Source organism: Peromyscus leucopus, chromosome 8b (genome assembly GCF_004664715.2).
Source record: "Peromyscus leucopus breed LL Stock chromosome 8b, UCI_PerLeu_2.1, whole genome shotgun sequence".
NCBI classification, from domain to species: Eukaryota; Metazoa; Chordata; class Mammalia; order Rodentia; family Cricetidae; genus Peromyscus; species Peromyscus leucopus.
In genome coordinates, this window is record NC_051086.1 from 73,539,746 (window position 1) to 73,566,485 (window position 26,740).

General features: G+C 45.1%; 1 protein-coding gene across 2 annotated transcripts; it reads right to left on the bottom strand.

Annotated features, from left to right (window-relative positions):
* Positions 1–848: 848 nt before the first annotated feature.
* LOC114704589 (phosphatidylcholine transfer protein) lies at positions 849–23,165 on the bottom strand. Of its 2 annotated transcripts, XM_028885917.2 has the most exons (6): positions 22,963–23,162; positions 8,991–9,108; positions 6,612–6,691; positions 4,729–4,900; positions 3,583–3,650; positions 849–2,044 (listed from the first exon to the last, which is right to left on the bottom strand). In XM_028885917.2, the coding sequence occupies exons 1-6, from the start codon at positions 23,101–23,103 to the stop codon at positions 1,979–1,981; spliced, it is 645 nt and encodes a 214-aa protein (XP_028741750.1). In that variant the 5' UTR covers positions 23,104–23,162; the 3' UTR covers positions 849–1,978. The 2 variants fall into 2 exon arrangements, with proteins under 2 accessions (XP_028741750.1, XP_028741751.1); XM_028885918.2 differs by lacking the exon at positions 3,583–3,650 and having other exon boundaries at positions 22,963–23,165.
* Between the last annotated feature and the right edge of the window lie 3,575 nt (positions 23,166–26,740).

The window sequence follows — 26,740 nt, forward strand, 5'->3', positions numbered from 1 at the left end:
ACTGTGTCCTTGGGATCCTCATGCTTATATTTTAAAGGATCATTGTCAGGGATCAATTTACACTCACAATATAAGACAAATAGATGCCACATTCCTAAATTTAAATACCAGTCACTTGTTGATAATGACATTTTAATGATAATTTTATGAAGCATTTACTTACTTGAATAATCTTACTCCCAGAATCAAAAATCACATGCCATAGACAGAGTTCATATTGCAGGGAAACAGTATTCATTGACAAGGAGTCTGCCTTTGACTGCCTTCCTCCCTCCCTCCCTCCCTCCCTCCCTCCCTCCCTCCCTTCCTTCTTGATGCCTGCCTGCCTGGCTTTCTTATCTGCTTGGCATGAGCCTATTTGCTGCTTTTAGTAGCAATACTATCATAACATTTAGATAAACTGAAGAGCAGAGTTGAATTTTAAACTTAACTTAAGCACCTGAACTAGTTCCTCCCAGAAGCCAAATAAGTGTGGCCTTGAATGCACGGGAGCTATAAATTCTCTCTTCCTAAAAGACTTTAACTTATTGAGGCGTTTTGCCTCCATATGTGCATGATCTGCATGCAGTGCCCTGTGGACACCAGAAGAGGGTGTAAATCCCTGGAACTGAAGTCACAGATGGTGATGAGTTGCTCCATGTGTGCTGGGAATGTAAACCTGAACCACCATCCTCTGAAAGAGCAGCTGGTGTTGTAAATAGCTGAGCCATCTTTCCAGCCTCAAATTTTTATTCTTTCATTTTTTTTTTCTTAGTCTATGAGCCAGGTCATGTGTCAGTGAAACAAAAGAGGCCTAATTAAGTCATGTTTCCCAAAAGAAAGAGGTAAGAAAGAAACAGCCCACAAGAGAAGCGTAAGTCGCTGTGCTTTATTTATTTGTTTGTTTGTTTGTTTGTTTATTCATAGAACACACCTTTCCTCCCAGAGAGAACACACACTTTAAGGAACACCACTTTAACAATCCCTTTCTTCTGGCTTTGTTTGAATCCTGAGTTTCCATATCTGTTCATCAAGGTTTGCACAGTCCTATTAGAGCTTTTCCCTGAGATCACGGAGACTGTGTCTTGGCCACAGAATATATTTTCCTACAAAAATTCAGGATAAAACTAGGGCTCCAAGGGTCCTTGTTTCGGAGAGGTAGAATTCCAAAGAAAAAGGCAAAGGGCACAGCAGACCACTACTTCAATTTGCCTTGGTTGTAAACTATTATTGTCCCTTCAACATCGCTAAACATTCTAGAAGGAAAAGTTACCTTACTGCTTAGCGAGACACAGTCATAGTGCTGTGCACCAGCTCTCTTCGCTCTTAAAGCCTTGGGCTTGCGGTCAAATGCGCAAAGGTTACAGGCAGCATTTTCCCAGTGGCTTATGGGAAAGGAAAAGTCCAGATGTGGGCAATTAGGGAAATGTGGTCATCTCAACATGTGCTCAGTCAAGCCTGGGACGCTCACAGTAATCTGATATCACAGCAGCCCGTGATCCTGCACAAGTAAGAATACTTGCTTGTTGCCTCAAATCCCAATCTATCCCAATCAGCAAAGCATAAAGAGAACGGACATCACTGTGTCCCCAAGGTTGGAACATGGAAGGTCAACTATGGGCCAAAGGCAGTCACTCCTGAGCTGCACGAGAGTATTGAAGAGAGCCTGCTTGCCAGGAAGGGTCACTCTCGTGTTTTGACGTCCTTCCTCCTCTTACTCATCCCCCTAAAATGGTACAACAGAATGCTTTTCTTCCCTGCTGAGGATTTCCCTAATTAAAAACAAAGAAGCAGAGACCACCCTTTCAATAGTGTAAGAAGGCAGTGGGCCCTGAGTAGAACCGGTGTGAACGAAGGCAGCAAATGAGACAGGCAACAGGCAAGCACTCCAGGGATCCATGTCGACCTCTGAAGATGGAGAGTGTGGAGGGGAGGCTGAGCATCGTTTGGAACACATCCAGAGATACCACTCATGGATGCTGGGGTCCCATCCTTCTTGTTAGGTTTTCTTGGGGTGATTCTGACAAGCCTTCACCATGTCTTTCAAAAAGTTTGGAACGCCATTCTGCAAAGGGAAAGAAAATTACGTTTCTATGTATTCTTCACTCTCTGGAATGTGGCAGAAGATAAACAACGATGGCTTTAGGGGAAATAAAGAAAAATGAGGTCTCTGATCCAATTTCTACATGATGCGGTCAGAAAAATGGCACAAGGCAAGACCCAGACAGATGGCTGCATCATAGACAGGGCTTTCAGCTTGACTTTTGCTCATAAGAACTACAGAGCCCTTTTGGAAATATTTATTAAAAAGAAAGGAAAAGAGCCGGGCGGTGGTGGCGCACGCCTTTAATCCCAGCACTCGGGAGGCAGAGCCAGGCGGATCTCTGTGAGTTCAAGGCCAGCCTGGTCTACAAAGTAAATTCCAGGAAAGGCACAAAACTACACAGAGAAAGCCTGTTTTGAAAAACAAAAACAAAAACAAAAACAAAAACAAAAAAAGGAAAAGGGGGCTAGTGAGATAGCAGGGCCTAAAAACACAGGTTTTTGTTGCAAAGGATCTGAGTTCAGTCCCAGCACCCATGTCAGGCAGCTCACAGCCACCTGTAACTCCAGCCCCAGGGGCTCCAACACCTCTTCTGGACTCTGCAGGCACCCACATAGGCACATTCCCCCACATGTACACTCATACACATAATTTCTTAAGAATAAAAAAGAAAAGAAAAAAAAAGACAGAATTTGAGATTAGGTTTCTGGATTCTTCCTTGAAGAAGTGATAGGGCTTGCCTTACTGAATTAGCAAACAGTGCTTGGGGTTAGAAGATGGGAGACATAGTTATTTAGTGTCAAACATTGTGCAAGACTTTCTGTAAATGTTATCTCACTGCCTTCTACTCCACGCAGCAGGCAATATTCATCCTCGTTTTGTTGTTGTTGTTGTTTTTAAAGGAACAAAGTCAGAACTTCCCTAACCAACACAAAACATCCAGTAGCAAAACCCAGATTCAGAATCACATCTGTTTCCCTCTGATGCCTACAGGCGTTCTTACTCCCATGAGTCTCCTGAGTTCACCCCAAGGCCTGTACAAATCCTGCTGAATAGTCACAGCGAGGCAGGATCCTAGGAGTTGCAGCCTCTAGTGACCTGGGTGACTAGCACAGTTCCCTGGCCTTAGGGAATGATAAAAGCAAAGACCACAGAAGTAGCAGCTTCCTTTGGGCTGTCTCTAAGCAAAGTCTGTCTGTCTTAACTTTCCATAAGCAGATACCGAAAGCACCATTGTCCCTACAAGGAGGAGACCTATGCCTGGAAGTTCCAGAGCGTGATCTTGGAGGGTCTGGGGCCACTGGCAGGGAAGGGCTGGCATTCCAAGCTTAACAGATTCTTTGTCCTGTGTCACAGTCTCCATCCTGGGTGTTGGCCACTCCAGCTCTGTCCAAGTCACTCAACTCAATCTCTTCATAAAAGAGTCTCATTACCCTGGGACAATGTGTCTCTTCAACATGACAACCCACAGGCTAAGTCAACATTTGTCAAATGCACATACCCTGTCCCCCACCCCCTACCCCCCACTCCCCACCCCTGCCTGCCCCCTGGGATCTCACCTTGGCTGCCCAGTTAATGAGCCAGGACGGAATTTGGCCACCCGGGTTATCAAAGTAGTACATGAAAACTAAATGGGGAAAAGAAAAGACAATTCAGAAGGGGTGGGGGAGGGGTGGGACTGGGCAAATGCAGTAACAAAGCCCTGCAAACCTTCTATCTTCAGAGTCGGGCCCAGAGAGAGAGAGGAAGGGAGCAAGTGATCCCGGGGAACTGCCCTGACCTGCCTTGTGGCTACTGACACAGAAGCATTGTTAAAAATATAGCCCGGGGAACAATTGGCTGTGACTTTTCAGATGCCTGACAAATGCTTGACACTTGGAAATCATCTTTCATTTCATTATCCAAACAGCCCCAAGGAGCTGACAGCTCACCCACCTTATCATGAGGAAATATAGTCAGAACAGTTCAACCACAGACCTAACGGACATCAGAGTGATGGTTCAGAGTTTTGTCTGATACAGGCAACCGTCTTGCCTGGATGGTGGAAGATGGATGCCCATGCTTTCCTTCTGGGAGACTGGAACTCAATGTTCTTGAGTCTCTGGCCTTGTGCTGAGCAGAGCTGTATCTTCTAACGAACACCTGCCAATCCACTGGCCCTCGGCCAGCCATGTCCCTATAGCCATGGGATAAACCCGAAGTGACTCTTCCGAAACCCCAGGGTCTGCTCTCAGTGTTCTGATTTCATCTGGTCAATAAAGAGTGCATGAGTAAGGGGCAGGCCTGGAGAGCTGGCTCAGTAAGTAAGAACACTTCTTGCTCTTACAGAGGATCCTGGTTCAATTCCCAGCCCCCACATGGTCGGTCACCACCACCTGTAACTTAAGTCCCAGAGGATCTGATGCCTTCTTCTGGCCTCCACAGACATCAGGCATGAAACACATGCGGGCAAAACACTCATGCACATGAAATAATAAAATAAATAAACAAACAAAAAAGAATGCACTGGGTCAGATTGAAACACCTATATCAAGCTCCAGGCAATCTGGTGTGTGGATTGAGACTCTTTCCAGTGCTGACCTCCAATCGACTGTTCCTAGGCCATGGTTACCTTTAATAAATAAGCTTTTGTACCTAATCTGCTTCCCACCTGCCCAGCCTTCAAGTGGCCCTGACTAGCTGCTGACCTGCACCCCAGGCTTTACCTCGGCTCCCCTTCTTGCTATCACTCTCAATCGCCAGGCTCTGCTTGTACTGCGTCACTCGGATCACCCCAGACTTCTCAGGAAACTGAGGTACGGAGATGCTCTGGGCCAGGACCACGTAGATTTTCCTCCCGTCCACATCCAGGTCTCGTCGCTGGCGGATGTAGACATACTGCATAGCCAGTCAAGGTATGATTTGAGCATGAGGAAAGCAGCCCACTCTGGTGGCAAAGGGAAGCCACTCTGCCTTCTCCCTGGCATCTGCTCCCTTCTACTGAGACCTCACTTACTGCCTACTTCCCCTGCAAAGCTGAACCTCACATCCAACCATAGTTCTCACTTGGAGAGCACTGTCACCTACCTGTGAATGGTCCCTGGAGTTCTCAGTTATGCAAAGATCACATTCCTTCTTCCTCCAAGAAGACACACAGAGAGCACTGTTCACTTAGCTGTAATCATGGGGAAGCTAGCCAAATGTTCTCAGACTTAGTTTCTCTATCTAGAAAAAGGGAGTGCTATTGGTCCTCAGGCAGGAATGTTGGGAGCACTAGAGAAATCCGGGTGTAGAAATAGCACTGGATAGAAATAGTATTGATCCTGTCTTGTCCTCATCCATAGCTGTAATCACAGACCTCTACACAGGAAGGTATCCATGTCACAACTAAAACCGTAGGAAGACACATAGATACCTCAAGTTATAGTAGGCAGATGATCTGTTTGGGGAAACACTGGTTCACCAAGAAGAGCAAAGCTATTTCACCTCTAAAAGCATGCACAGAACATTCCCATGGTCGACAGCAAATGTTAGCACATGTATATCCCATCTTTATTTTCTATTAATTTTAGTGTACAGAGTGATGAGTTTCATCATGGCATTTTCATCCAAACATATCACACTTTCCCACCTCTCCCGCCCTTAGGTAGGTTATTGTCAGGAATTTGTTCACAGCAACAAGGGATCAATATGCTTAGATGTGAGGAAAAACTCCCTACAGTCCAGTCCATTGCTTTACTTTATAAACACAGAAATGAGGAGAAAAAGCACCTGGTGTCAAGAAACAGCAGTCGGATGGACGGCAGTGGTGCACACCTTTAATCCCAGCACTCGGGAGGCAGAGCCAGGTGGATCTCTGTGAGTTCAAGGCCAGCCTAGTCTACAGAGTGAGATCCAGGACAGGCACCAAAACTACACAAAGAAACCCTGTCTTGGAAAAAGAAAGAAAGGAAGGAAGGAAGGAAGGAAGGAAGGAAGGAAGGAAGGAAGGAAGGAAGGAAGGAAGGAAAAAAGAAAGAAAGAAAGGAAAAAAAGAAAGAGCAGTCAAGAGGACCCTGCTGGAAGAAGAAAGCTGGAAACAAAGAGGGTGAGAGTCTTGGTTGCTCTCTCTTACCAATCTGATGCCTGTCATCTCACTTCCACGGACCCCACCTCCTCCTCTGTAAGATCAAGATCAAAGTGTCTGGACCAAAACTCTTCATAAACTGTTCCTCCGAGGCCACAATTCTTTTGTTTGTTTGTTTGTTTTTGTTTTTTGAGATAGAGTTTCTCTGTGTAGCTTTGTGTCTTTCCTGGATCTCACTCTGTAGACCAGGCTGGCCTTGAACTCACAGAGATCCACCTGCCTCTGCCTCCCGAGTGCTGGGATTAAAGGTGTGCGCCACCACCGCCTGGCTCAGGGCCCCAATTCTAAGGCCCCACCATCTCTCTCTTTGGACACCTTGTCTGGAAAGGATGCGGTATCTTCCAATGACTCTATGTGAGGTTACTATCCTATGTGATCACCCCCGGAAATCACACTCTAAAGTCTCTGAGAGTGACACAAATGAATGAATCCCAGCGTAGGACGGCGACTGGGGAACACAGGACACTGTGTGAGAAAGGATACATCTCTGTTGGACAAAGGGAAGGGGTACTTCACTTCCCAGTAGGCCACCATCTGTCCATCACATTCCTTTTCATAGAGTTCTGAAGGAGAACACAGGAAGTTAACGTATCAGAAGAGTTCAGTGGTTTCAAGAAGCCTGTTATAGCCTCAGTGTGTGATAAATCTCTAACTCATCAGACGTAGAAGTGTTTATTGACAGAAAAGTATATTTACTACCCCTGAAACCTTGCTGCTCAAGGATAGCCTAGAGGACAGAGAACCACAGAAAACCTAAATAAGCCCAGCCTTTGTCCACTGTACCAACAGCATGCTGGGATAACATGGGTGTCAAGAAATTATCAGTGGCTTTAAACAGGTAAACCACCAGATGTCAGTAGAGGACCAGGAGTTTTGCTTCTCCCCAGCCACATACACACACACACACACACACACACACACACACACACCATCAAGGTTTGCTTCCCTACAGTTGGCCAGAGACTGAGGAAGTCACAGAGTCTGGCATGTTTAGGTTCACGGCATCTGGGAAACAAAAGGCTCATCCAGGGCTGGGTCCGTAGACAGCTACAACGCGGCTGAACCCTGAGAGTCTTGTTTCTCCACAACGTGCCACAGCTCCAGTAACTAAATTCCCTTAATGTTTGTGCTCTTGTGCAGCTCTCACAGGAGACGGCAAAGGAACTGACGAGCAGACATGTGCCCAGACTGTGTGGTGGCCTCTCATCTAACCACCCAGGGAAGGATCAAGACACCCCTGTGGGAGATGCACTGGGGTACAGTTAGCATTTAAAAGAAATCTAGTAGAAGCAGACTATGGGTTAGGGAGCTTTGTGGGCCCTCAGTGCCACAGAATACTGTGGACAGTCGTGAGAGCAAGGGATAAGTGCATCTGTTGCCTCTATCTGCTCAGTATTCACACACACGCACACGCACACGCACACCTGTCCATCTCTACTATGAGGTTTAAGTGGGGGAAAGTGTTCAGGGCTAGGCAAAGGAGCAAGACATGACTATGGCAATCAAGTGGCCAGGGCTTTAGTTTGCTCCTGTAGTAAGCTTAGGTCCAAATAGTCCCAAGGCTCTTGGGTACTCCTAAAATCCAGAAGCAGTAAGGTAAAGACTCCCAGATTGTTCTAGCAAAGCTAACAGTGGCTTTTACTGTACCAGTAAGCACAGTGTGAAGAGCTGATGGTAGGTAACAGAGTAAGAGGCCCTGCGACTACTTTTCTTTTTAAAGTCGGGTGTGTTAGCTGACATGAACAAAGAGGATTTGTAGGCTGTCTGCTTCCTCACATTGCTCCTTTCCCAGAAGAACCCACCTGGGCATCTGTTGGCAAAGTCTGTATCACATGACAGCATTATGTGGCAGCTGGGGAGAGCGAGACAGTGCCAGCCTCCTCCTTTGGAGAGGCCAGTGTGCTGATGTCCCCTAATGAGGGGAAGTATGCGGCCCCAATACCATGACCAGTGTTCACAGACTGAGCAGTCCCCCTGCGATGAACAGTGGAGAAGGACTTCTGGGATTCTGGCTGACTTTGGTTAAGAAAATGAGACTCTCTTTCCTAGAGGTATTTGCATGATTAGAGTATGAGCCTGTGTCCTCTGAAGGACACTCTCGTAAGGAGCGGGAATCTGCCTGAGAAATAGGTCAATGCAGAGGAACACAGTCTAGAGCTGACGAAACATCCTGGCAGGATTGTTGAGAGGCCCAAAACAGCAGCACTCACAGAAGCCAGAAACTCCTGGATCTTTCCCTGCCATGAATAATATATTCTTCTTTAAAGGGGGGGGGGGGGATAAGGCTGCTTCTTTGATAGCTGCAGAAGTCTTGACTTGCCCCTACCCCCTCTAAGATGCAGGAGGCTTTATTTCTCCAAGGTAAAACCTCTACTACGTAGACTATATGGACTCTGGATTCTTTTCCTGCCTTAGGTCATGAAATGTCCTCAGCTTAGCCGCTGAGGGGTGGCGGGGGAGCATCACCACCGAACATCAACTGCCAGTGAACTTCTGACCATGCTGCCTTCCCTCAGGCAGGTGTCTGGACCGCCAGTGCCCTCCAGCCCCTCAGAATCCCACTCCCTCACTTCCTCACGTGTGTGTACCCTTGCTTATTTGGAGATCTTTGATTCGTCTTCCAAAAGGAAGTTTGGAGACCCATCTTCCCAGAAGGCTTCCATGGCAACCAAGGCACATGGGTTAACACAACTCAGGAAGCAGGGCCAAGCAACTGTGAGGACAAAGGGCAGACTGACTCTGAGATATGGGCAGAGCAGTACTGGAAATGGCGACATGGGTTTCAACCTCAAGTATATACGACTAAATTAGACAAGACTGGATTAACTTCTTAATGATTTTTTTAAGCAAGCCATCACTCACCTTTTACATATTGGTCCCATTTTTTCCTGTAGTCCAAGTCCATGTACACATCCGCGAGCAGAGCTGGTGAACAACCTTCCAGGACACCAAACACTTTATACTCATAAAGTCCAGTTGGCTATGGAAACAGAACGGGAGGAACACTCTGTTGATACCAGAGTTGAGTTTTTCTGTATCACAAGAAAAACAGCTGGGGCTGGGCTTCAACCATATCAACCACTGACCTCCGCTGGGGTCTTGGTGACCACAGTATAGAAGGAGATAGGACCCCTGGTCTCATGTATCCAATATACAGCTGTAGGTACTGGTGGAGGGGATAGTTGTCAGCATTGGCCAGATGATTGAAGTAGGACATAAGATGAGTTATATAGTAAATAGTGTCTTTGCGGGGACCCATATCAAGAGGTAGATAGAAAAAGCCTCTATAGGAACCATCTCCCAAGATTTATCTGGATATAATGTTCTAAATGTCAGATGGACCCGTCACTGGGAGATGGAAGAAAGGCATGCTTCAAGAGAAAGGTCTGTAACAGTAGGAGCTGCGGGTAGAAAAGTTGTGGAGTCAAGACACCAAAGATCCTGGAAAACCATGGGAAGAGGTAAAGTCTTGATTCTCATCGCTTTGGAAAACTAAAGATGTCTGTGGACAGAGGCATGGCCAGATATGACTAGGGATGGATTAGAAATGACCAGATCTAACTAGATTTCAAAAGATCAGGAGTCTTGGTAGAGAACAGTGCCATAGGTGAACAGAGATGGCTTTAATACCCAGTGCATTAATCCAGATAATAGATGGTCACCAAAAACAGTGAGCTAACAGCAATGGTGGGGATGCCAGGAATTGTTGCTGGAAGGATGACGAGAAGAAAGCAGATCGCCAAGGAGGACTCTGTCAACCATTGTTGGACATGGTCGGTGAGGAAGTGGCCCTCACCGACACAGAAGAAACTGGAGAAGGGGGGGACCTGTGAGGCATGCAAGAGTTCTAGTTTGGTCTGGTTGATTTGCAGATACCAGGCACATATCCATGTTACATAGTCAACCAGAACTCTGAGTGGGGTGTATAGTTTTATACATCCACTGAGTACAATGAAACCAATGCATTTTGCAAAGTCATTCACAAGACAGAGTTTTTCTAGTGTTTATATGGGGGAGGGGTTATATGTGGGGCTTGTTTATGCTTTTGTTTCACTTTTTATTGAGAAAGAAAACTAAAAAGGGAATTGCCATCAGCTTCAAATCATGTTGAAACAGATGGTCCAGTTGTTTAGAAAAAGACAATTTCTAGATTACACGTATAAGTGAGTTCCTTCCTTCTCACGTCAGGCCACATCCTTGTCTGTGAGGGCTCTAGGCTCCACGTGGCCCCACTACACATTTCACTGGGTACAGTGGCAACTCAGAATTCCCTGAGCTTGGTCTGGCTTGGTCCCTGGTGTTAAGAGGAAAGTGGTGGATCTAAAGGACAAAGGCAATGAACTGACAGAGACAAGCAAGTGACAAGCAAATGGAGAAAACCCAGCTGTTAGATGGGTCTTGCGTTCCACTGACTGCTCGCTAAAGAAGCTCCTTAAGCCAAGGACCCATGCCACAGCTAAGAAAGTCTTGGGAGATCCTTCTAAAGAGTGGCTTCCAACTCAGCTGGCACTAACATAACAAACCATACCCCAGTTTAGGAATCTCCAGTGGATGTGAAAGAACCCTGGCAGAAACGGACGGGGAAATTCAGAGTGATCTGCCAGCAGTACAAGCAGATGGCTTGTTACCAGGGCTCTCTAATAAGCAGAGTAGAATTGGGTGTATCTAAGACCTGTGTGCCTCAGCATGGATTGATACCCTGAGCGAAGGGCTATCCCTGGGATCTGATGAGGGGCCTCAGGAGAAACATCTTCTGCCTGTCCTGACAGGAAGCGCTATGGTGAGGGCTTCCCCATATGTGCCTATTTACATCAATATAGGTACATTCCAACCAAAGGAGAGAGAATGAACAATTTGTTTGGGAAAATAGAGTGTGACAATTCTTTTTCTGTCCCACCAGCCAGCCCTCAAGTAATAACACGGAGACTTCTTGTTAATTATGAAAGCTTGGCCATTAGCTTAGGCTAATCCCACTAGGTCTTTAACTTATATTTACTCATTTCTATTCATCTATGTTCAGTCACCTACTGCCCATCCTGCTTCCTCCGTGTCTCCTCAAGCCTCTCCTGCTCCTCAATTATCTCCTCTTACTTCCTCTGTCTGCCCAGAAGTCCCACTTATACCTCCTGCCTAGCTATTGGCCATTTGGCTCTTTATTAAGCCAATCACAGCAGTATATCTTCACACAGTATACAAATATCCCATAACAATAGAGGTCCTGTTTTCTACATATGCTCACCAAAAACAGGATACTTACATGTTAAGATATGATCATGGAGTCTTCCATGATTTACTGTGGACATCTACAAAAATTAAGACAGAACTGTTTTCTTAGACTAGGTCCCTTGCCTTCCTGAATGCAATCACATCCCTGCATGACTCAAATTCTGTCTGTATCATAGAGCAGGGCCAGAAAGTCAAAGAGAAAATAGAATGGCCTACAGTTTGCACGAACACGGAGGAATGAACTCTTGTGATGACTTCCTTTAGTCCCTCTCCCATTGTAGCAGGACTGAGAAACACCAGCACTCCAGGGGAACAAGATCCTCGGAGCCCCCTTCCTAATCTCTCAGTCCCACATTCTTTTGCTGAGCTCCACAGCCTGGCCCAAGTTCCTGAATCAAAGCACTCTCTTGTTCATGATTTCTAAGTGGATATAGCTAACATACTCATTTTTATTTCATCCTTTAAAAGGTAAAGTAATTTTAAATCATTATAAAAACAATCCATATTCACTGTAGAAAGTCTAAAGACATTATAAAGAACTATTAATCAGAGATATGTAACCTCATAATTTGCAAGTATCTGCTAATAATATCCGATAGTATTTCTTTAACGGGAGTAGATGTTTGTCTACATGAGCAAATGGATATGATATGGTATCAACAAGCGGTATTTTTACCTCAAATTTAGTAGTATATTAAGACTATGGAAAGTTAACATGAAACAATTCTTCCCCAAATGCATTTCTATTTCAGAATATTTTATAGAAATGAGTATTTCCAAAATAATCATGAAACACTGAGTTCAAAATCCCAGTTCATTTTTTCAATAGGGATATGTTCTCAGAGGTGAGTATTAGAGTGTGAGCATTATCATTCAAGGGTTGCTTGCACTCTTTAAATATGTATAACACTTATACAGCTGTGTGTGCTCTCAGAAACAGTGAAGAAGCAGCTCCCTAGGATTAGGTACCAATTTCTCACAGTTGAATTTTAGAAAAACACAAAGCTTAGCTTTACCTGAACAGAGTTTATGTCAACAATGTATGGGGCCTTTTAAAAATTAGCTTTACAAATCATTTGAAATTTTTGTTTTGGATATTTTCCCAAGCTTGCCAACATTGTAATGAATAACTCCATATATACTTATTCATATACCTCTACCCCTCTAAAAGTGGCTCAGATTCCTCTTCTATAGCAAAATATACTGGGTGTGTAATACTCCATTTCTAAGACCATTTCCTACTCTTCAAATACTGAAAGGTTATGTGAGTGGCAGTGAATTAGCCGATATCATGCATGGAATACAACTGCCAGAAGAAACAAGGTTTGGTTGATATGGTATACACCCACTTCCTCCCTTGTGGGAAGAGCTCTCATGAGAATGTGAATGGCTAGTAACTTTTCTAGTCTCCTGTGTTGGAGAGCATCCAAGTGATACCCTTGCCCTGCTTTGAATGGGGACATATTTGGATCTGCGCCATATCTTCAGGGACTGAAAAACAACAAATAAGAAACAGCAGAGTAGAAAGATCCAGTGTCACTAATGTAATGGATCAGCTAAACTGATATCCATGCCATAGATCTCTGAGTGACTAGTTATGTAAGACCAAAAAGTACCTTTATTTAGGGCATCCTCAGCCCAATTTTTTATTACTTGTTCCGAAAAACAATCCTAAATGATCCAAATGGTCCTCACTGACATTGCAGAATTTTATTTGAAACTTGGGATACTAGGAAACAGTGAAAAAAAAAAAAAAGACCATGTAAGCATGAAGGCCTAAGTTTGGATCCCCAACACCCATGTAAAAATATCTGGGGAGGAAGAGACAGGAAGACCCCTAGGGCTTGCTGGTCACACAATCTAGCCAATCAGTGAGCTTTAGAGTCAGTGTCAGACCCTGTCTCAAAACAAGGAAGGCTGGAGAGATGGCTCAGTGTTCTTGCAGAGGACCTGAATTAATCTCCTAGCACCACATCAGGCAGCACACAACTTCCTATAACTCCAGTTCTAGGGGGTCCAACATCCTCTTCTGTCTTCCATGGGTATCTGTATGTACTGTAGTACATGTGAACTCACACAGGAAAACATAAAGATAGATAGATAGATAGATAGAAGATAGATAGATAGATAGATAGATAGATAGATAGATAGATAGATAGATAGATAGATAGATAGAAAACTTCAAAATTCCAACTCTGCATCCTTAGTTCATAATGCACTGACTACAAAGGAAATATAAAACAACAATAACAAAAGCAAATCACTCCCCCATATGACAGAACAGACTCATGAACACCAAGACCTGAGCAGACCCTCCAAATTCCCTTTCTTTGGTTCATAAATGTTTAGCTGAGCTTCCTGTCCTCGCTGATCAATTCAAAACAAAATATTTAACCAAACTAAATGCACTTTTCTCCTTGCTTCAAGGCCCTGACCTTTGACCCACCCTAACTTGAGCCAGTATGCACTCCCTCTGGTGAATGGGCTGGACTCAGGGTAGAGGACTTTGATCTCTTGTCCAATCACGCCACCCTTTCATCCCACTTCCCATGCATGCTTCTTCCTAACCCTATTTACTACGGTTTAAAAGAGAAAATTCACTTGCCTAGCTTTCGCAATGCTGAAGACCTAAAGAACTCTCCCCATTGAAATGTCCACCTAACTCCTTGAAAGTCTCTATTGCTCTAGGTCTGGATTGATTCTTCATTTCACAGTACTCTAAAACAGAATGGCAGAATAGTGTTAAAACTTGTGAATATTTGAAAGACCATGGGATTATGTATAAATTCACTAAAACACTATAGAAATTCAAAGCACTGCTAAAAACGTTGTCAAGGAAAAAGAAAAAGGACCATGTGGGTTCTTTGAGAGTAACAGAATCTCTCTTGACTCTTGGTGAGTGTGTTAGTTACTTTTCTATTGCTGAGAAGAGATGCCATGACCAAGGCAACTTATGAAAAAGTTTACTAAGGGCTTCCTTACAGTTTCAAGGATGACTCCATGACCATCATGGTGGTGAGCACAGCAGCAGTCAGGCAGACATGGTGCCACAGCAGTATGAGAACTTACATCCTTATCTGAAAGTAGGAGAAAGAGAGACAGACAGACAGACAGAAAGAGAGTGCAAACTGGGAATGCAGAGGTCTTCTGAAATCTCAAAGCCCGTCCCCAGTGACACACTTGTTAAAGTGACTTCTTTAACAAGACCATCCCTTCTAATCCTTCCTGAGCAGCTCCACCAAGTAGGGACCAAACATTCAGACATATGAGCCAATGAGAGTCGTTCTCCTTTAAATGACCACAGAGAGCTTATTAACTTGGGGAGCTAGAATGATGATCACTAGTTCCAGTGCCATGCTGAACCATGGCTTATGCTGAAAAATAATAAGGAAATATGACCGAGGAGTAGAGCAAATGTAGCTTTATAAGGGAAAGTGAGGAAGAACTCCAGAGAGTGGGAGTACCTTCAAAAGAGGATTACTGACTTGCTGCCCTGATGGTGGCCCTGACCAGTAGATTTTATGACAGGAACTAGATGGAGACAGAGGTAATTTTTATCAAGACTGGTCAGTTTTGAGAACATCATAGACCAAGGCAATAGGGGTCCCTATGCTTTATGCACGTTCCCTCCACCTATTTGAAGAAGTGACCCTACATTGCTTGTCCAATCAGGTGAGTGGTCAGTCATGTGAGCTAAGTAACTAATGGCCCACAATGGGCCCTGCCCTTCCATCTAATGAGAGTTAATTCAAAGGGCCACTACAATGGGCATTAAATTGACAGTTAATGTTTAATTTTGCAGAGACACTAAGTAAGTCATAAAACACTCACAAGCTAGCAGGGATCTGGGCTCTTGGCTCTGAGAAGTGATCAGCTTTAAGCTGTATCTTGACTTTACCCCTCACCATAAGCCTCCCTTGATGATCAATCCTCAGTGGTCACTTGGTTTGTTTGGAATTTTTTGATCCTTTTAGACATGCTATTGATTTTTTTCAATAATATTGGGAATTGGTTTGTTAGTCATAGTTTAGTTTCCCAGTAATTTTATAGTCATGATCTTATTGAGTCATCAGCATGGTCCTTGAGATAGACAGACACATGAAACTCAGAGCTATGATCATTAGTATCAGGTCAAACAGAGCGAGACAGTGAGTCTTTTGACACCAGCTCTTTCTACCCTAAGAGCATCTCATTTAGCTCCACTCTCTCTACATGTCTTATCCAGATCATGAGCTAAAGATTAAGGTGAAGAAAGCCCATCACATAAGATTAGTCAGGGGCCACAGACCAATGCTGTGAAAGACCCCAGTGACTTGCTAGGAGTCAACTGATGACACTTGGTGGCGAAGCCTGTAACCTGTCCCTTCCGGTGCTCTAGCTTCAGAGTGCACTTCTCCCTGGAAGGCTTCCCTGAGTCCCTAAGCCCAGTAGTGCTCTGGATGGCCAAAGTATTGCTTTAGATGTTTCTGGAAAAGTCAGACTCGGACCAGAAGAAAAGCAGGACGGGAGTAAGGATAATGTTCTCAATTTTAACAGACTAGATGTGGCCAAGTTTTCCACTGTTGTCCCTAAGAGGTGTCTCCTGAACTCTGTAGCTAGAAACGACAGCACAGTGGTGACAGCATGGCTTGAAGCCATGAGCTGAGCTGAGTCTAAGCTCTCTGCCTACTAACCTGTAAATGGGTCAAAGAAGAGTTTCCAGCTCATAGAATGAGTCTGAGGGTCACATCAGGTGATCCAGCGGAAGTCCAGGAGGGGGTACAAAGAAATTTGATCTCCTCTTTCCAGCTTAAGAAGTGAGGACTGAGGAGCACAGATACTCCACTGACACTCACAGGTCACCCGCTCTATGACAGACACTGAGCTTAGGGACATGTCAGCATCCCCAGTTTACAAATGAAGAAACAGGGGCTGCAGAGGCCCGGACACATGACGGGAAACTGGTGTGGCTAGATTTTAAGATGCAATTTTGATTCTGGTGGCTTGTCTAAACTCCAAGCTGTTTTTTTTTTTTTTTTTTTTTTTTTTTTTTCAATCCACGCAATTTACTTCCAGTTCCCCTGTTAAGGTCATTGGTGTGCTCATTCGACCTCTGCTGTGGATATTGCTCTGTATAAATAAAACACTGATGGCCAGTGACCAGGCAGGAAGTAGGTTGCCAGGCAGGAAGTGGGTGGGACAGGGAGAGAGGAGAATTCTGGGAAGCGGAAGGCTGAGGGGGGAGACACTGCAGCCACCGCCAGGACAAGCAACATGTAAAGACTCTGGTAAGCCACCAGCCACGTGGCAAGGTATAGATTTATAAAAATGGGTTAATTTAAGATATAAGAACAGTTAGCAAGAAGCCTGCCACAGCCATACAGTTTGTATGCAATATAAGTCTCTGTGTTTACTTGGTTGGGTCTGAGCGGCTGTGGGACCGGCAGGTGACAAAGATTTGTTCTGACTGTGGGCAAGGCAGGAAAACTCTAGCTACAGACCTCAGCATGAGAGAAATATAAACTGTCAAAATATTATTTACAGCTGGCCTTCACTATTCATTGCCGCATAGGGATAATCACCTGTGGATATCACCTGCCCACCCCACATGCCCCTGACCTGACTGAGACAAAGGTATCACCCATGAGTTATCCCTCATTTGTGGAGCTCATCTGCATTTCATCACTAACTATAAGGCAGCCCGAGCGCCACTTTTGCTCACCGCCCCCCATGAATGCTCTCTTTGCTGTGCACTGACTTGGCCTCTCATGGAAGAGCTCATTTCCATTTCCCCGGGAGACAAGGTGCCCTTGTATAGCTGTGGATGCTCACTAACTCCCACCATTCTATGGGACTTAGATAAATTCAGGGGGCATAAGAAGTAGGCATTTTTGCCAAAATAAAGTCAGGGTTCAAAGATGGGCTGTTATGGCTACAGACTGTGAAGAGCACAGTTAGTTAAATCTATGTACTATTGATGTTCTAAGAAAGTACGATGGAAAAAAAACTAAAAGAAACTACCATGGGCTTAAAACCTAAGGGTTGCAGATAGCTAGCTAAAGTAATGATTGATTGCTAACACTCACTGACCACTTACTGAACACGAGATAATGAACTGACCACCTAGACGGCTTATCCCATTTAGCTCACACAACAATAATATGAGATATGAGCTATTAGCCCATTTTTCAGACAGGGAAACTGAGGCTTAAGGATGTTCAGCAGGATGTCAAAAAGAGGGCAAATTTATAGGTGAAAACTTCTGTTCAGCATTACTCCAAATATTGCTCTGGTTCACCTGGGTATTGGTATAGTTTTATGACCAAGGACCCAGTAAGTTCAAATGCTTCTTTATGAGTCATCAACTCTTCTCTGGGTTCTGCAGCCAAATACAAACTTTTCACTGTATTTGAAGCCCCCAGCAGGGGTGTGGTGAAAGTCAGGGCAGACCACAAAGCTTAGCTTATACTTGGAAACAGAAGCAGGACATCCTACTCAACCTCACCCCCTCAAATCTAAACCTTGGGGTCAGCATTCCCACACCACTTCCACACCCACACTCACCCAGAGAGAGAACAAAGGCTGTCGCCTGTCTCTGCACACTTGGGGGAAGTGAAAGAGGAGAGAAAGGTGGCCTCGGTATCTTGGGGGATAACAGGTGGCCAGCTTGTAGATAAGCCGGCCCTGCTTGCTAGTAAGCTACAGTTCAGTGAGTTCCCTGAATTTGGAAGCAATCTGATCCCTCACGCCAAGAGCCAGAAGGGTAGGAGTTGCAGGCAGATTAGACCCATCATACTGCAGTAAAAGAAGTTTGTGGCCCGCGTTGGATTAGCTCCAGCTACAGGACAGTAGAGGAAGTCTGAAGTCAGCAGAGACTCCTGTCTGCGAAGGTCACCTCTGCTTCCTTCTTCAGCCCACAGTGCAGCCTGGATCAATGCAGTTTCACTGTCCTCTCGGGCCTGAAACACTTCGTGAGGTCAGCAGCGCCAGTAAAAGCCATCGCTGGGAAACGAAGGTTGGCTCCTCATCCAGCTGAGACACAGCCAAGGTCTAGTACACACCAGTGTAGTCCCTTCTCTGAGGCCAGTATGCAGAGATAACCCACTAAGTCATCAGACGGAGCTTTTCAGTCCAGCCTCTGCCTAAACCAAAGTTGGGACCTCTGTGTGCCAGACTCAGTCTATAGGCCATGTTGTCGACTATTGCCATGGTAATGCAGTCCAAAGCTGCTGTGAGACATGACTAGAGATCACTGGGAAAGATCTCCTAAGAGTCTATGGCTCTTCTTCTTAGGGAATCTATGAGAACAGCTCAGAGGACCACACTCACTCGCAGGGGCTCACTATCCCAACCATCAGGGACAGCCAGTCTTCTGACAGACACTGATTTGGTCTTCAGTAGTCACTTCCCTTCTTCTCACCTGTTTATAGCATTCCTTGTCTCCCGAAGACTCTTCTGCCTCTGACGGCACCTCTCAGTATCAGAAAGCCCACAAGCGTCATGGCAGACTGTCCCTAGACATCTGTGGTTCTGAAAGAACAGTCTTTGGACCAGCAGCCTCAGTAACAGGTAAACATGTCATGCTGAAGAACACACAGGACTTGATCAGCACTGAGGTTCTAGGCCTATGTAGCCATGGCCAGATTTTTTTAAATGGGTGCTGGGGATTTGAACTCAGTTCTCTTGCTTTCCCCAGAAGTCCTCTTTCCTGCTGAGCCTTCTCCCTACTCTCTCCCTCCCTTGCCCCTGCTTGATTTTCTTCATAGTATTTATACCCCCCAACATCTCTTTATCATCTAGGGGGTTTATTCTCATCAGCGAATCCAGCTCATGCTCAAGAGACTTATTCAGGGAAGCAGCAACCATCTCCTTCACTCCCCACTGCCTGCAAAGGCAGCAGCACATGACTCCCATGAATAACAGAATGAATGAGAATGGAGCAGAGCTGAGGTCTGAACTCATGACTGCCTGCCTCCAAAGTCCATGCTCTTCTCATGATGCCACAAGGCAGCCTTCACCTGATTTTGCTCAGCCTTCAGAAAGAGGATGTGTTCTAGCCCCTCAGCAAGCTGCATATTTGATAATGATTTTATCCAAGTAGATTAGCTCATGCCAGTTACTACTCACAAGGTTTTCTGTGACTCAGTTTCTCATTTCTACCTGAGTGGTAAGAGGAAGCGCATGCCTGCCTGGCTTCCAGATTTGTTTGAAGAAGTAGATGACGGCATATGTGTGATAGTATTTTGCACATTGCACATTGTATACTGCTAAGTTATTACCACTAAAACATGGGTAGAAAAAAGAAATGAGATTAGAACAGAGAAAGTTGAAGCAAGAGATAATAGTGTTGGAGAGAACAGTCCCGAAGAAACTCTCCACGTGAAACATTTTGTGACTGAATAAATAAATGGGAAAACCAAATGTATATAAAAATGTTGTTTGTCCAAAGTTCCCATCTAGGAAGGTACTGTGGTGCATGCCCATAAATGACAGCACTAGAGAGGCTGACACAGAAAGATCTCTGGGAGTTATGGGATAGCCTGGGCTACACAGTGAATAACAGACCAGTTAGAGCTGCACGATGAAATTCTGTCCCAAAAATAGATAAATACAATTACATGAGGAAAAGTCCCCATTGTCCAACAACAGGATTCAGAATCATTTGCATCTACTCTACAAAATGGCACAAATCTACTTTTTAATTTAAAATATAATTTATTACATTGAATAATGTCCCAAAGCCTCTGCATTTATTTTCATCGCTCCAAAACATCATGGTAAACCTTTCACAGGCACATTTAGATGTGACCTACGTTTTGCTTCTCTCCATCCTCATTTCAATAAAGGATGCTCAGTGAGGAACCACAAGGAGCCACCAGACTACCACCTCAGGTGAACTACCTCTGATCTGAGGATGGTAGGCCAAGCAGCCTGTCATCAATGACCACCTTGAGGCCATCAACAACATGCCAAGCATGATCCTTAAAGGCCATCAACACAAGCAACCTACACGGCATCTTCCTAACCAAGCCACCGGAACCTTCAGGGAACTGACACTATCGTAAGAGTCACAGCACTTCACTTGGCTCTCATAGAGCATCAATGAATACTGACTGAATATATAACCACTCTTTGGTTTCTTTTTCAGTATGTTAATGATGAGGCAGTACGTCTCTCCCAGGATAACCCATTCCACATTTCAGGTGCTCTACCAAATGGTGATGTAGGAGGTAGAATAGGGAAAGGGCCTTGTGGACAGAAGGACTGAGTGTTGCTCTTGTAGTGCTTCTTAATTCTATGCCTTGGATGGATCATGTACCTTCCTAGAACCTCAATTTCTTTATCTTTCATCAACAAAAGATGGCCTGAATGTGTGAGTATGGGGAGACACTGCTGGGGAAAAGGTGAGCTGAGACCTCAGCATCCCCACCAGGTTGTATGTGCCTTCTGCTCAGAGAGGCAGAGGATTTAAGAAAGAAATGTGGAACCAGATGACTAGGTTCAGGTGCCGGTTCTAATCTTGACTAACTAATTTGTTTCCTGGACACACTCCTTTCCACATGGGTAAAAAGGTGATGATCAACAGTGTCTATCCTAAGGCTGAAGTTAGAAATGAGCAGGTCAATATCCGGTGCCGGATTTTAAGAAAACATACAGCAACTGGTAACTATTAACAATGACTGGTAGCAATTCTGTGACTAAGGGTGACATTGTAGCAACCGTTTGCTATTACAATGACTGGCAATAATTCTGTGACTAAAGGTGACACTGTAGCAACTGTTTGCTACTACAATGACTGGCAATAATTCTGTGACTGAGGGTGACATCTAAAGGATAATGACAAGATCACAACCTTTCTTTCAGGTGCTGAACGTGTGGGATACAAGACAATGAAGAAACGGAAGCCAAGAAACCAGTTAAAAAGATGAAGCAATATGAGGTGAGAGGTACTGAGAACCCAACCTAAAAAAGGAGAGAAAGGGGAGGGAAAGGCATCTGATGCCTGATACACGACTTGGCCAGTGTATATCACCTTGATAGGTGGCTGCCAGGGAAGGCGTAAGGATTAGGGAGAGCACAGAAGGATTTTGTCTGAAAGCATCCACTTTCACCCAGAGAGTTGTTCAGGTCTCACTAGGATGCTGATTTTGTCTCTTGTTCATCTTGTAACCAACGGCCCTGCTATACAACAGGCCAAGTTTGCTGAGTGCCCAACTGCCATCCTTAGCAAAACACGAATAGAGTGGGGAGCACAATTAGGAAAGAGGCAAAACGGCAGCTACAAGTTCTTTTTGTGCACCTCAGTTTAAGGGACACGGAAACAAAGCCATCACCAGACTGATCATTATCATCAGCAAATTCCTGGCCCTGACATGGCAGAGGCATCCAGTAAAATTTCCTCTTGCTGACCTCATGAAGTATTATTCCAGGCTCCGGCGGACTGTGCAACTGCATGGATCCAGGCTGTCCTGTGACCTCAAGAAGGAAGTAGAGACCACCTAGCTGACAGGAATCTACCTTTGCCGACTAGATGTTTCCTCGTCTACCTTCACTTATTTCGGTCCAATCCAATTTATACCACAAACTTCTTTTACCAGGTTGTGAGCCCTCCAGCCGCACCCTTGCCATGAACTTCCCTGGGTCTCTGTGAGGTGACTTCATCCCTCCTGGTCTGTTTCCTTCACAGTGACACTCCGGGCTTGTGCCAGGGAACTTCGGCTGCCTACAGTAAAGCCATGATGACAAGCCTCCAGTTTCTCCACCTGGGGGGCTATGTGGTTCCAAAGGCTCCCAACAAGATGTTCAACCATCAACTCCACTCCTTCCACAGTTTCTATTGCCTGCTGCCTGAAGCTTCACAAGCAAGTTCTTAAATACAACTTAAAATTAGAATCCAAAGAAGACAGTCACTAAAATGGTGAGACGACTGCTGTCACCTCTTGGCCACTCTAGCCGCTCAGTCCCTGAGTCCTGTCTCTTTCCCATTTGGCTCAGAACATGGCCCCTCCCCCACTCCACACAGCACTGGCACCCATATGGCAGAAGGAAACCCATGTCCTCCGCAGGTCTAGGCATGGTCTAGGAATCAGCTGACCAGTGTTTTAACTCTATCGTTTATTCCTAACAAACTACTTCCTGAGTTGGGCTAAACCCCCAAATTACTCATTTCCTATTGTCTATCAACCAATTGCTGCCAAATGTCTCTCTCTTGGGAATGTAGATAGTCACAGACACCTAAAAGCCCATAGCCGAACCTCTCCTGCTCAGGATCTGAACCCTGTACTGGACACATTATACCTTCTTCTAGTGAAAGTCCAGACCCTAGACAGGATACCTTTGGCACGCTGCCAGGTGCCATCCAATCATGGGCCATTAAATACAACTTCCTGCTCCCAGGCCGTTGGGGTTTCTTTTTTGCAAACGCTACAAAGTAAAACATAAAATAAAACAATCCACAAATCCGGCAACAAGAATGACCTGAGGCTGAGCTCCGATAATGGCCCAACCACACAGGGCAAAGTTAACTCAGAGGAGCCTGGTCACTCCAGCAGAGCAACCAGCCCTGCGGGGAGTCCTGACCCGGGTACTCGGGGCCCTGATCTTCACAAGCGGGCGGGTCAGCCGCTACCTGGTCCAGCAGCCGGTAGATGGTGATGCCCGAGGCCTCCACCAGCAGTTGCCAGTCGGCCCCGGCAAGCTCCGGCTGCTGGAGCTCCGCACAGGCCTCCCGGAACTGCTCGTCGGAGAAGCAGCCCGCGGCCCCTGCCATCTTTCCGCAGCCGGGATACAGCGGCCCGAGCGCAGATCACCCACTGGCCCTTAGAGAGCTCGGGGGCAGTGTCACAAGGTGGCCCCAACCTGATTGGCAGGAAAAAAAAGAAGGCGGGACTTGGCAGAGGAGGCCGGCGTGGGGGCGGGGAGCGGAGGCTGGGGGGTGGAGCGGAGGCTGGAGGGGGTGTGTCCAGGCCTCAAAGTGGGCGAGGCTAAGCAAAGGGTGAGAAGAATGGAAAAGAAAACAAACAAACAAACAAAGCTAGAGCTTAGCTGGGGAAAGAAGAAAGGGCTGAAGAAGTAGACTTCTTCGGATGGGGGAGCACATCCCATAATCACCTCCGTAGCCTTCAAACGTGTGTAGGGTGGGCTGCTACCTACCTGTCTAAAGATAGACGCTAGCCCACTAGAACACGTGGCTCTGGCAGGCCTTGCCCTTCTCTCCCATCCCCTCGGCCTTGCTAAAAAACCGTTAGATTACATTATAAAGCTAGCCACCAAAGTGTCCCTATATTTGGCCACTTCCTCCTCCTGGGGCTGACTACCAAAGTCCAGCAGCAATCAAAATCCCCCTTTGGTTCACCTAATTAACATGCTCATTTAAAATTAACACCTCATCCTAACACAGGGTTTCCCCCTTTACCTTTATAAACCGCCATTTGTCTATGTCTACGTCTGTCTCCTCTCTCTCCAGGGGCAGTCCTTTGCCTCTCTGGGACAAATACCCCTACCCCCTTTCCCTTATCTCCTTCCCCTTCTCCCTAGTCCTTTATCTCATCTACCACTGCATCCTAGCCCATCCTAACACAGACTCCCCTTTTCCTCCCCTTTAAAAAAAAAAAATCACACCTGCAAGGTCATTTGCTGCTGTTTTCTGCCTGAGTCAAAAAGCAGCCATTTTAACTTGTCTTCCCCACTTAATAAAGGAAAACAGATGCTTGTGTGCAGTTTGTGACTAATCCAGGGTCTGGGAGGGAACCCCCACCCCAGGTGCAGGAGTCCCCTTCAAGAAGGTCTCTTTGGAAGACTGGGGTGGGGGGCAGAACATAAACACTTGGAAAATCTCAGAAGTCAGATGTTCAGACCTCAATAAAGTTGTTCTTTCTGATATGCATTTTGAAACACTATTTCAGGAATCAATCCCTTGGCTTCATCAGAAAGCCAAGGGAGTTAAGCACATGGCACACACACACCAAAAAAAAAAAAAAAATAGTTAAACTGAATCACAATGGGCAAGATTTTTGTCTCCCCAATGAGTACAAATGGCCTGAGAGCTATGGTATTGGGGTTTCTGTAGCTTGCATAACGTAGATCTTTGTGCAACTCAAAGATCGTTTTGTTCATTCAAGTCTCATGATATTACTGAATCTCTCAGCAGAAAACTGTACCTGGCCTTGAGGGTGGTAGGTAGTTTAAAGATTAGTGCAACAGCCACATGTTTGCCAACGTGGTCTGGAAAGCCATGTGGCCTAATCTTGTAAAATTGTGCTACCTTTCATAGTCGAGGGCTGTAGAATATGCTTCCCAGGGCCTAGCAAAGCAATGTCTAATGATTATACCCTCTTGTCTTACAAGAATAAACTGAAATGCAATTCGTTCTATGCTAGAAAAAAAAAGTTGTTAGAAAAGCTATTTAAAATCAATTTACAAAGGCTCCAGGGTCACATTTGCCACAACACTGATAAATTACTACTTTATTCAGTCCAGCATGGGTTTTCCTTGTACAGGGCAGATGAAAGTAAAACATTCCTAAACTAAACACAAAAGATTGTTCCAAGACACATTTTCTTACTGTTTTAATAATGGCTTACCAGCTTCCTTAGATTTTTAAACTCTATATGACTTAAACTAAAATCTACTGCTGAAACAAGCAATCCTATCACCCTCAAAACAAAACAAAACAAAACAAACAACAACAAAACCACTGTGGAAGGTTTTCAAATATCTTCAAGGAATCCGTTATGAAATTATGCTTTGATAAAATTGTAACTTTACCGTCACAGAACAATAGATGAATGAAGACAGGCTCAAGAGAATAAACAGTACCATAGAAGAAATAAGACACCAAATTCAACCTGCATTTATTGTATGTGTTTAAATATATTGCCCAAAACACACGCACGCACGCACGCACGCACGCACGCACGCACACATTTATTTTATTATCGTCAGTGCAGGACACAATAATTTCAGCAAGTAGTTTTTCTTTCATGCAATCCAAAAAATTCTTGAATGACTTAGAAAAGGATCTAAATAGGCCTATTGATTTACACAAATAAACCTTCGTGAGAAAAGGCCATTTTTTAGGGAGTTGGAAGAACAAGGTCTCACAATGTAGACCAGACTGACCTTGAACTCATAGAGATATCTCTGCCTTTGCCTCCTGCGTGCTGGAGAGTAGATGCTTTTTAGATGAACTGACTACACAGTGACCCAAGTTCCTGGTCTCAGATAAGACAGGCCAAACATAGTTCTGTACACACAGCATGGATGAGAACGAAGAAGGGCACTGTAGATTCTAGGACAAAGAGCCAAAGTGAAAGCCACAGAGAGATACATCACTGGAATGTCTCAGAATGGATGGCTCCATCCTAAACCTTTCTCACCTTTCCTCCCTGTTCTCTATCCTGTGTTTGTGGAGAAACTCTTGCTTAGAAGGGGCTATTGAGCATGACCAGAAGAATGAATCCTTTTGGGCTCCCTTTCAGCACCTGTCTACTTATAGACACTAAGCCTTGGGTTATGTTGTAAAGCCAAGGAGCAGGTTTGGCCACTAGTATCCAGCCACTGGGAGTGCTGTCGTTCTATGCTTACCAAAGAATGTCTTCTCAACAGCTTAGTGTGATAAAGGGGAAATGCTGGTCCACTGATGAATTTAACATGGATCTTAATCTCTCTGCACTTGAAGCTGTAGCAAGAATGTGTGCTTCCTTGAGGATACGGACTTCTTGCTTTCATCTGAAAAACAGGGAGAGTTCTTGGAAGATTTGGGCTTGATAAGAGGACACTGGTCCAGCTTCCCCACCTTCTGTGGCTACAGCAGCATCTGCGGTTTAAGCATAAGCATTAGCACCTCAGACTGCAGCCCTTGGACTTTCTGTCTCCTGGGGTTGTGGAGCATCCAAATACAACACGTCTGCCTTTGGTGCCTGCATTCCGATTTCATGAGAACCACAGAAAACAAATAGGCACAACGTTTGACTCAGGACCATTGAACCTCTGGGCTGTGGCCAGAATCCAAACAGGAGATCTTTCACAACCAGGGCACCAGGAATTACCACAGAGAGCATAACACCCACAGAAGATGGGTATACAAAACAGAATAAGAGTCACCCAGATCTGAGGAAAGAGAGGCTGGGGTGTGGTTCAGTGGTAGAACACTTGCATTCCGGGCATGAGGCCCCAGATTTGATCCTCAATACCAGAAAAAAAAAAAGAAAGAAAGAAAAAAAAAACAGTTGAAGAAACAGCTCTCTGTACAAAAGAATTGGAAATGTACAATTAGAACCACAGAAGTTCTAATCTTTTAATTAGAGGCAAAGAGCCCCCCAAACCAGTCCAACATGAAAGCAATTATTTAATACGTTTGAAGCAAACCAAAGAAGGCCGGAATAAAAGAATAGAACACTAAGAAA

Coding starts and splice junctions, on each gene's coding strand:
- LOC114704589 (XM_028885917.2), bottom strand. CDS start 23,103: ATGGCAGGGGCCGCGGGCTGCTTCTCCGACGAGCAGTTCCGGGAGGCC. Junction 9,109..22,962: donor TCTACCGGCTGCTGGACCAG/GTAGCGGCTGAC, acceptor CTGTTTCCATAG/CCAACTGGACTTTATGAGTA. Junction 4,901..6,611: donor TCCCTTTGTCCAACAGAGAT/GTATCCTTTCTC, acceptor CTGGCTATGCAG/TATGTCTACATCCGCCAGCG.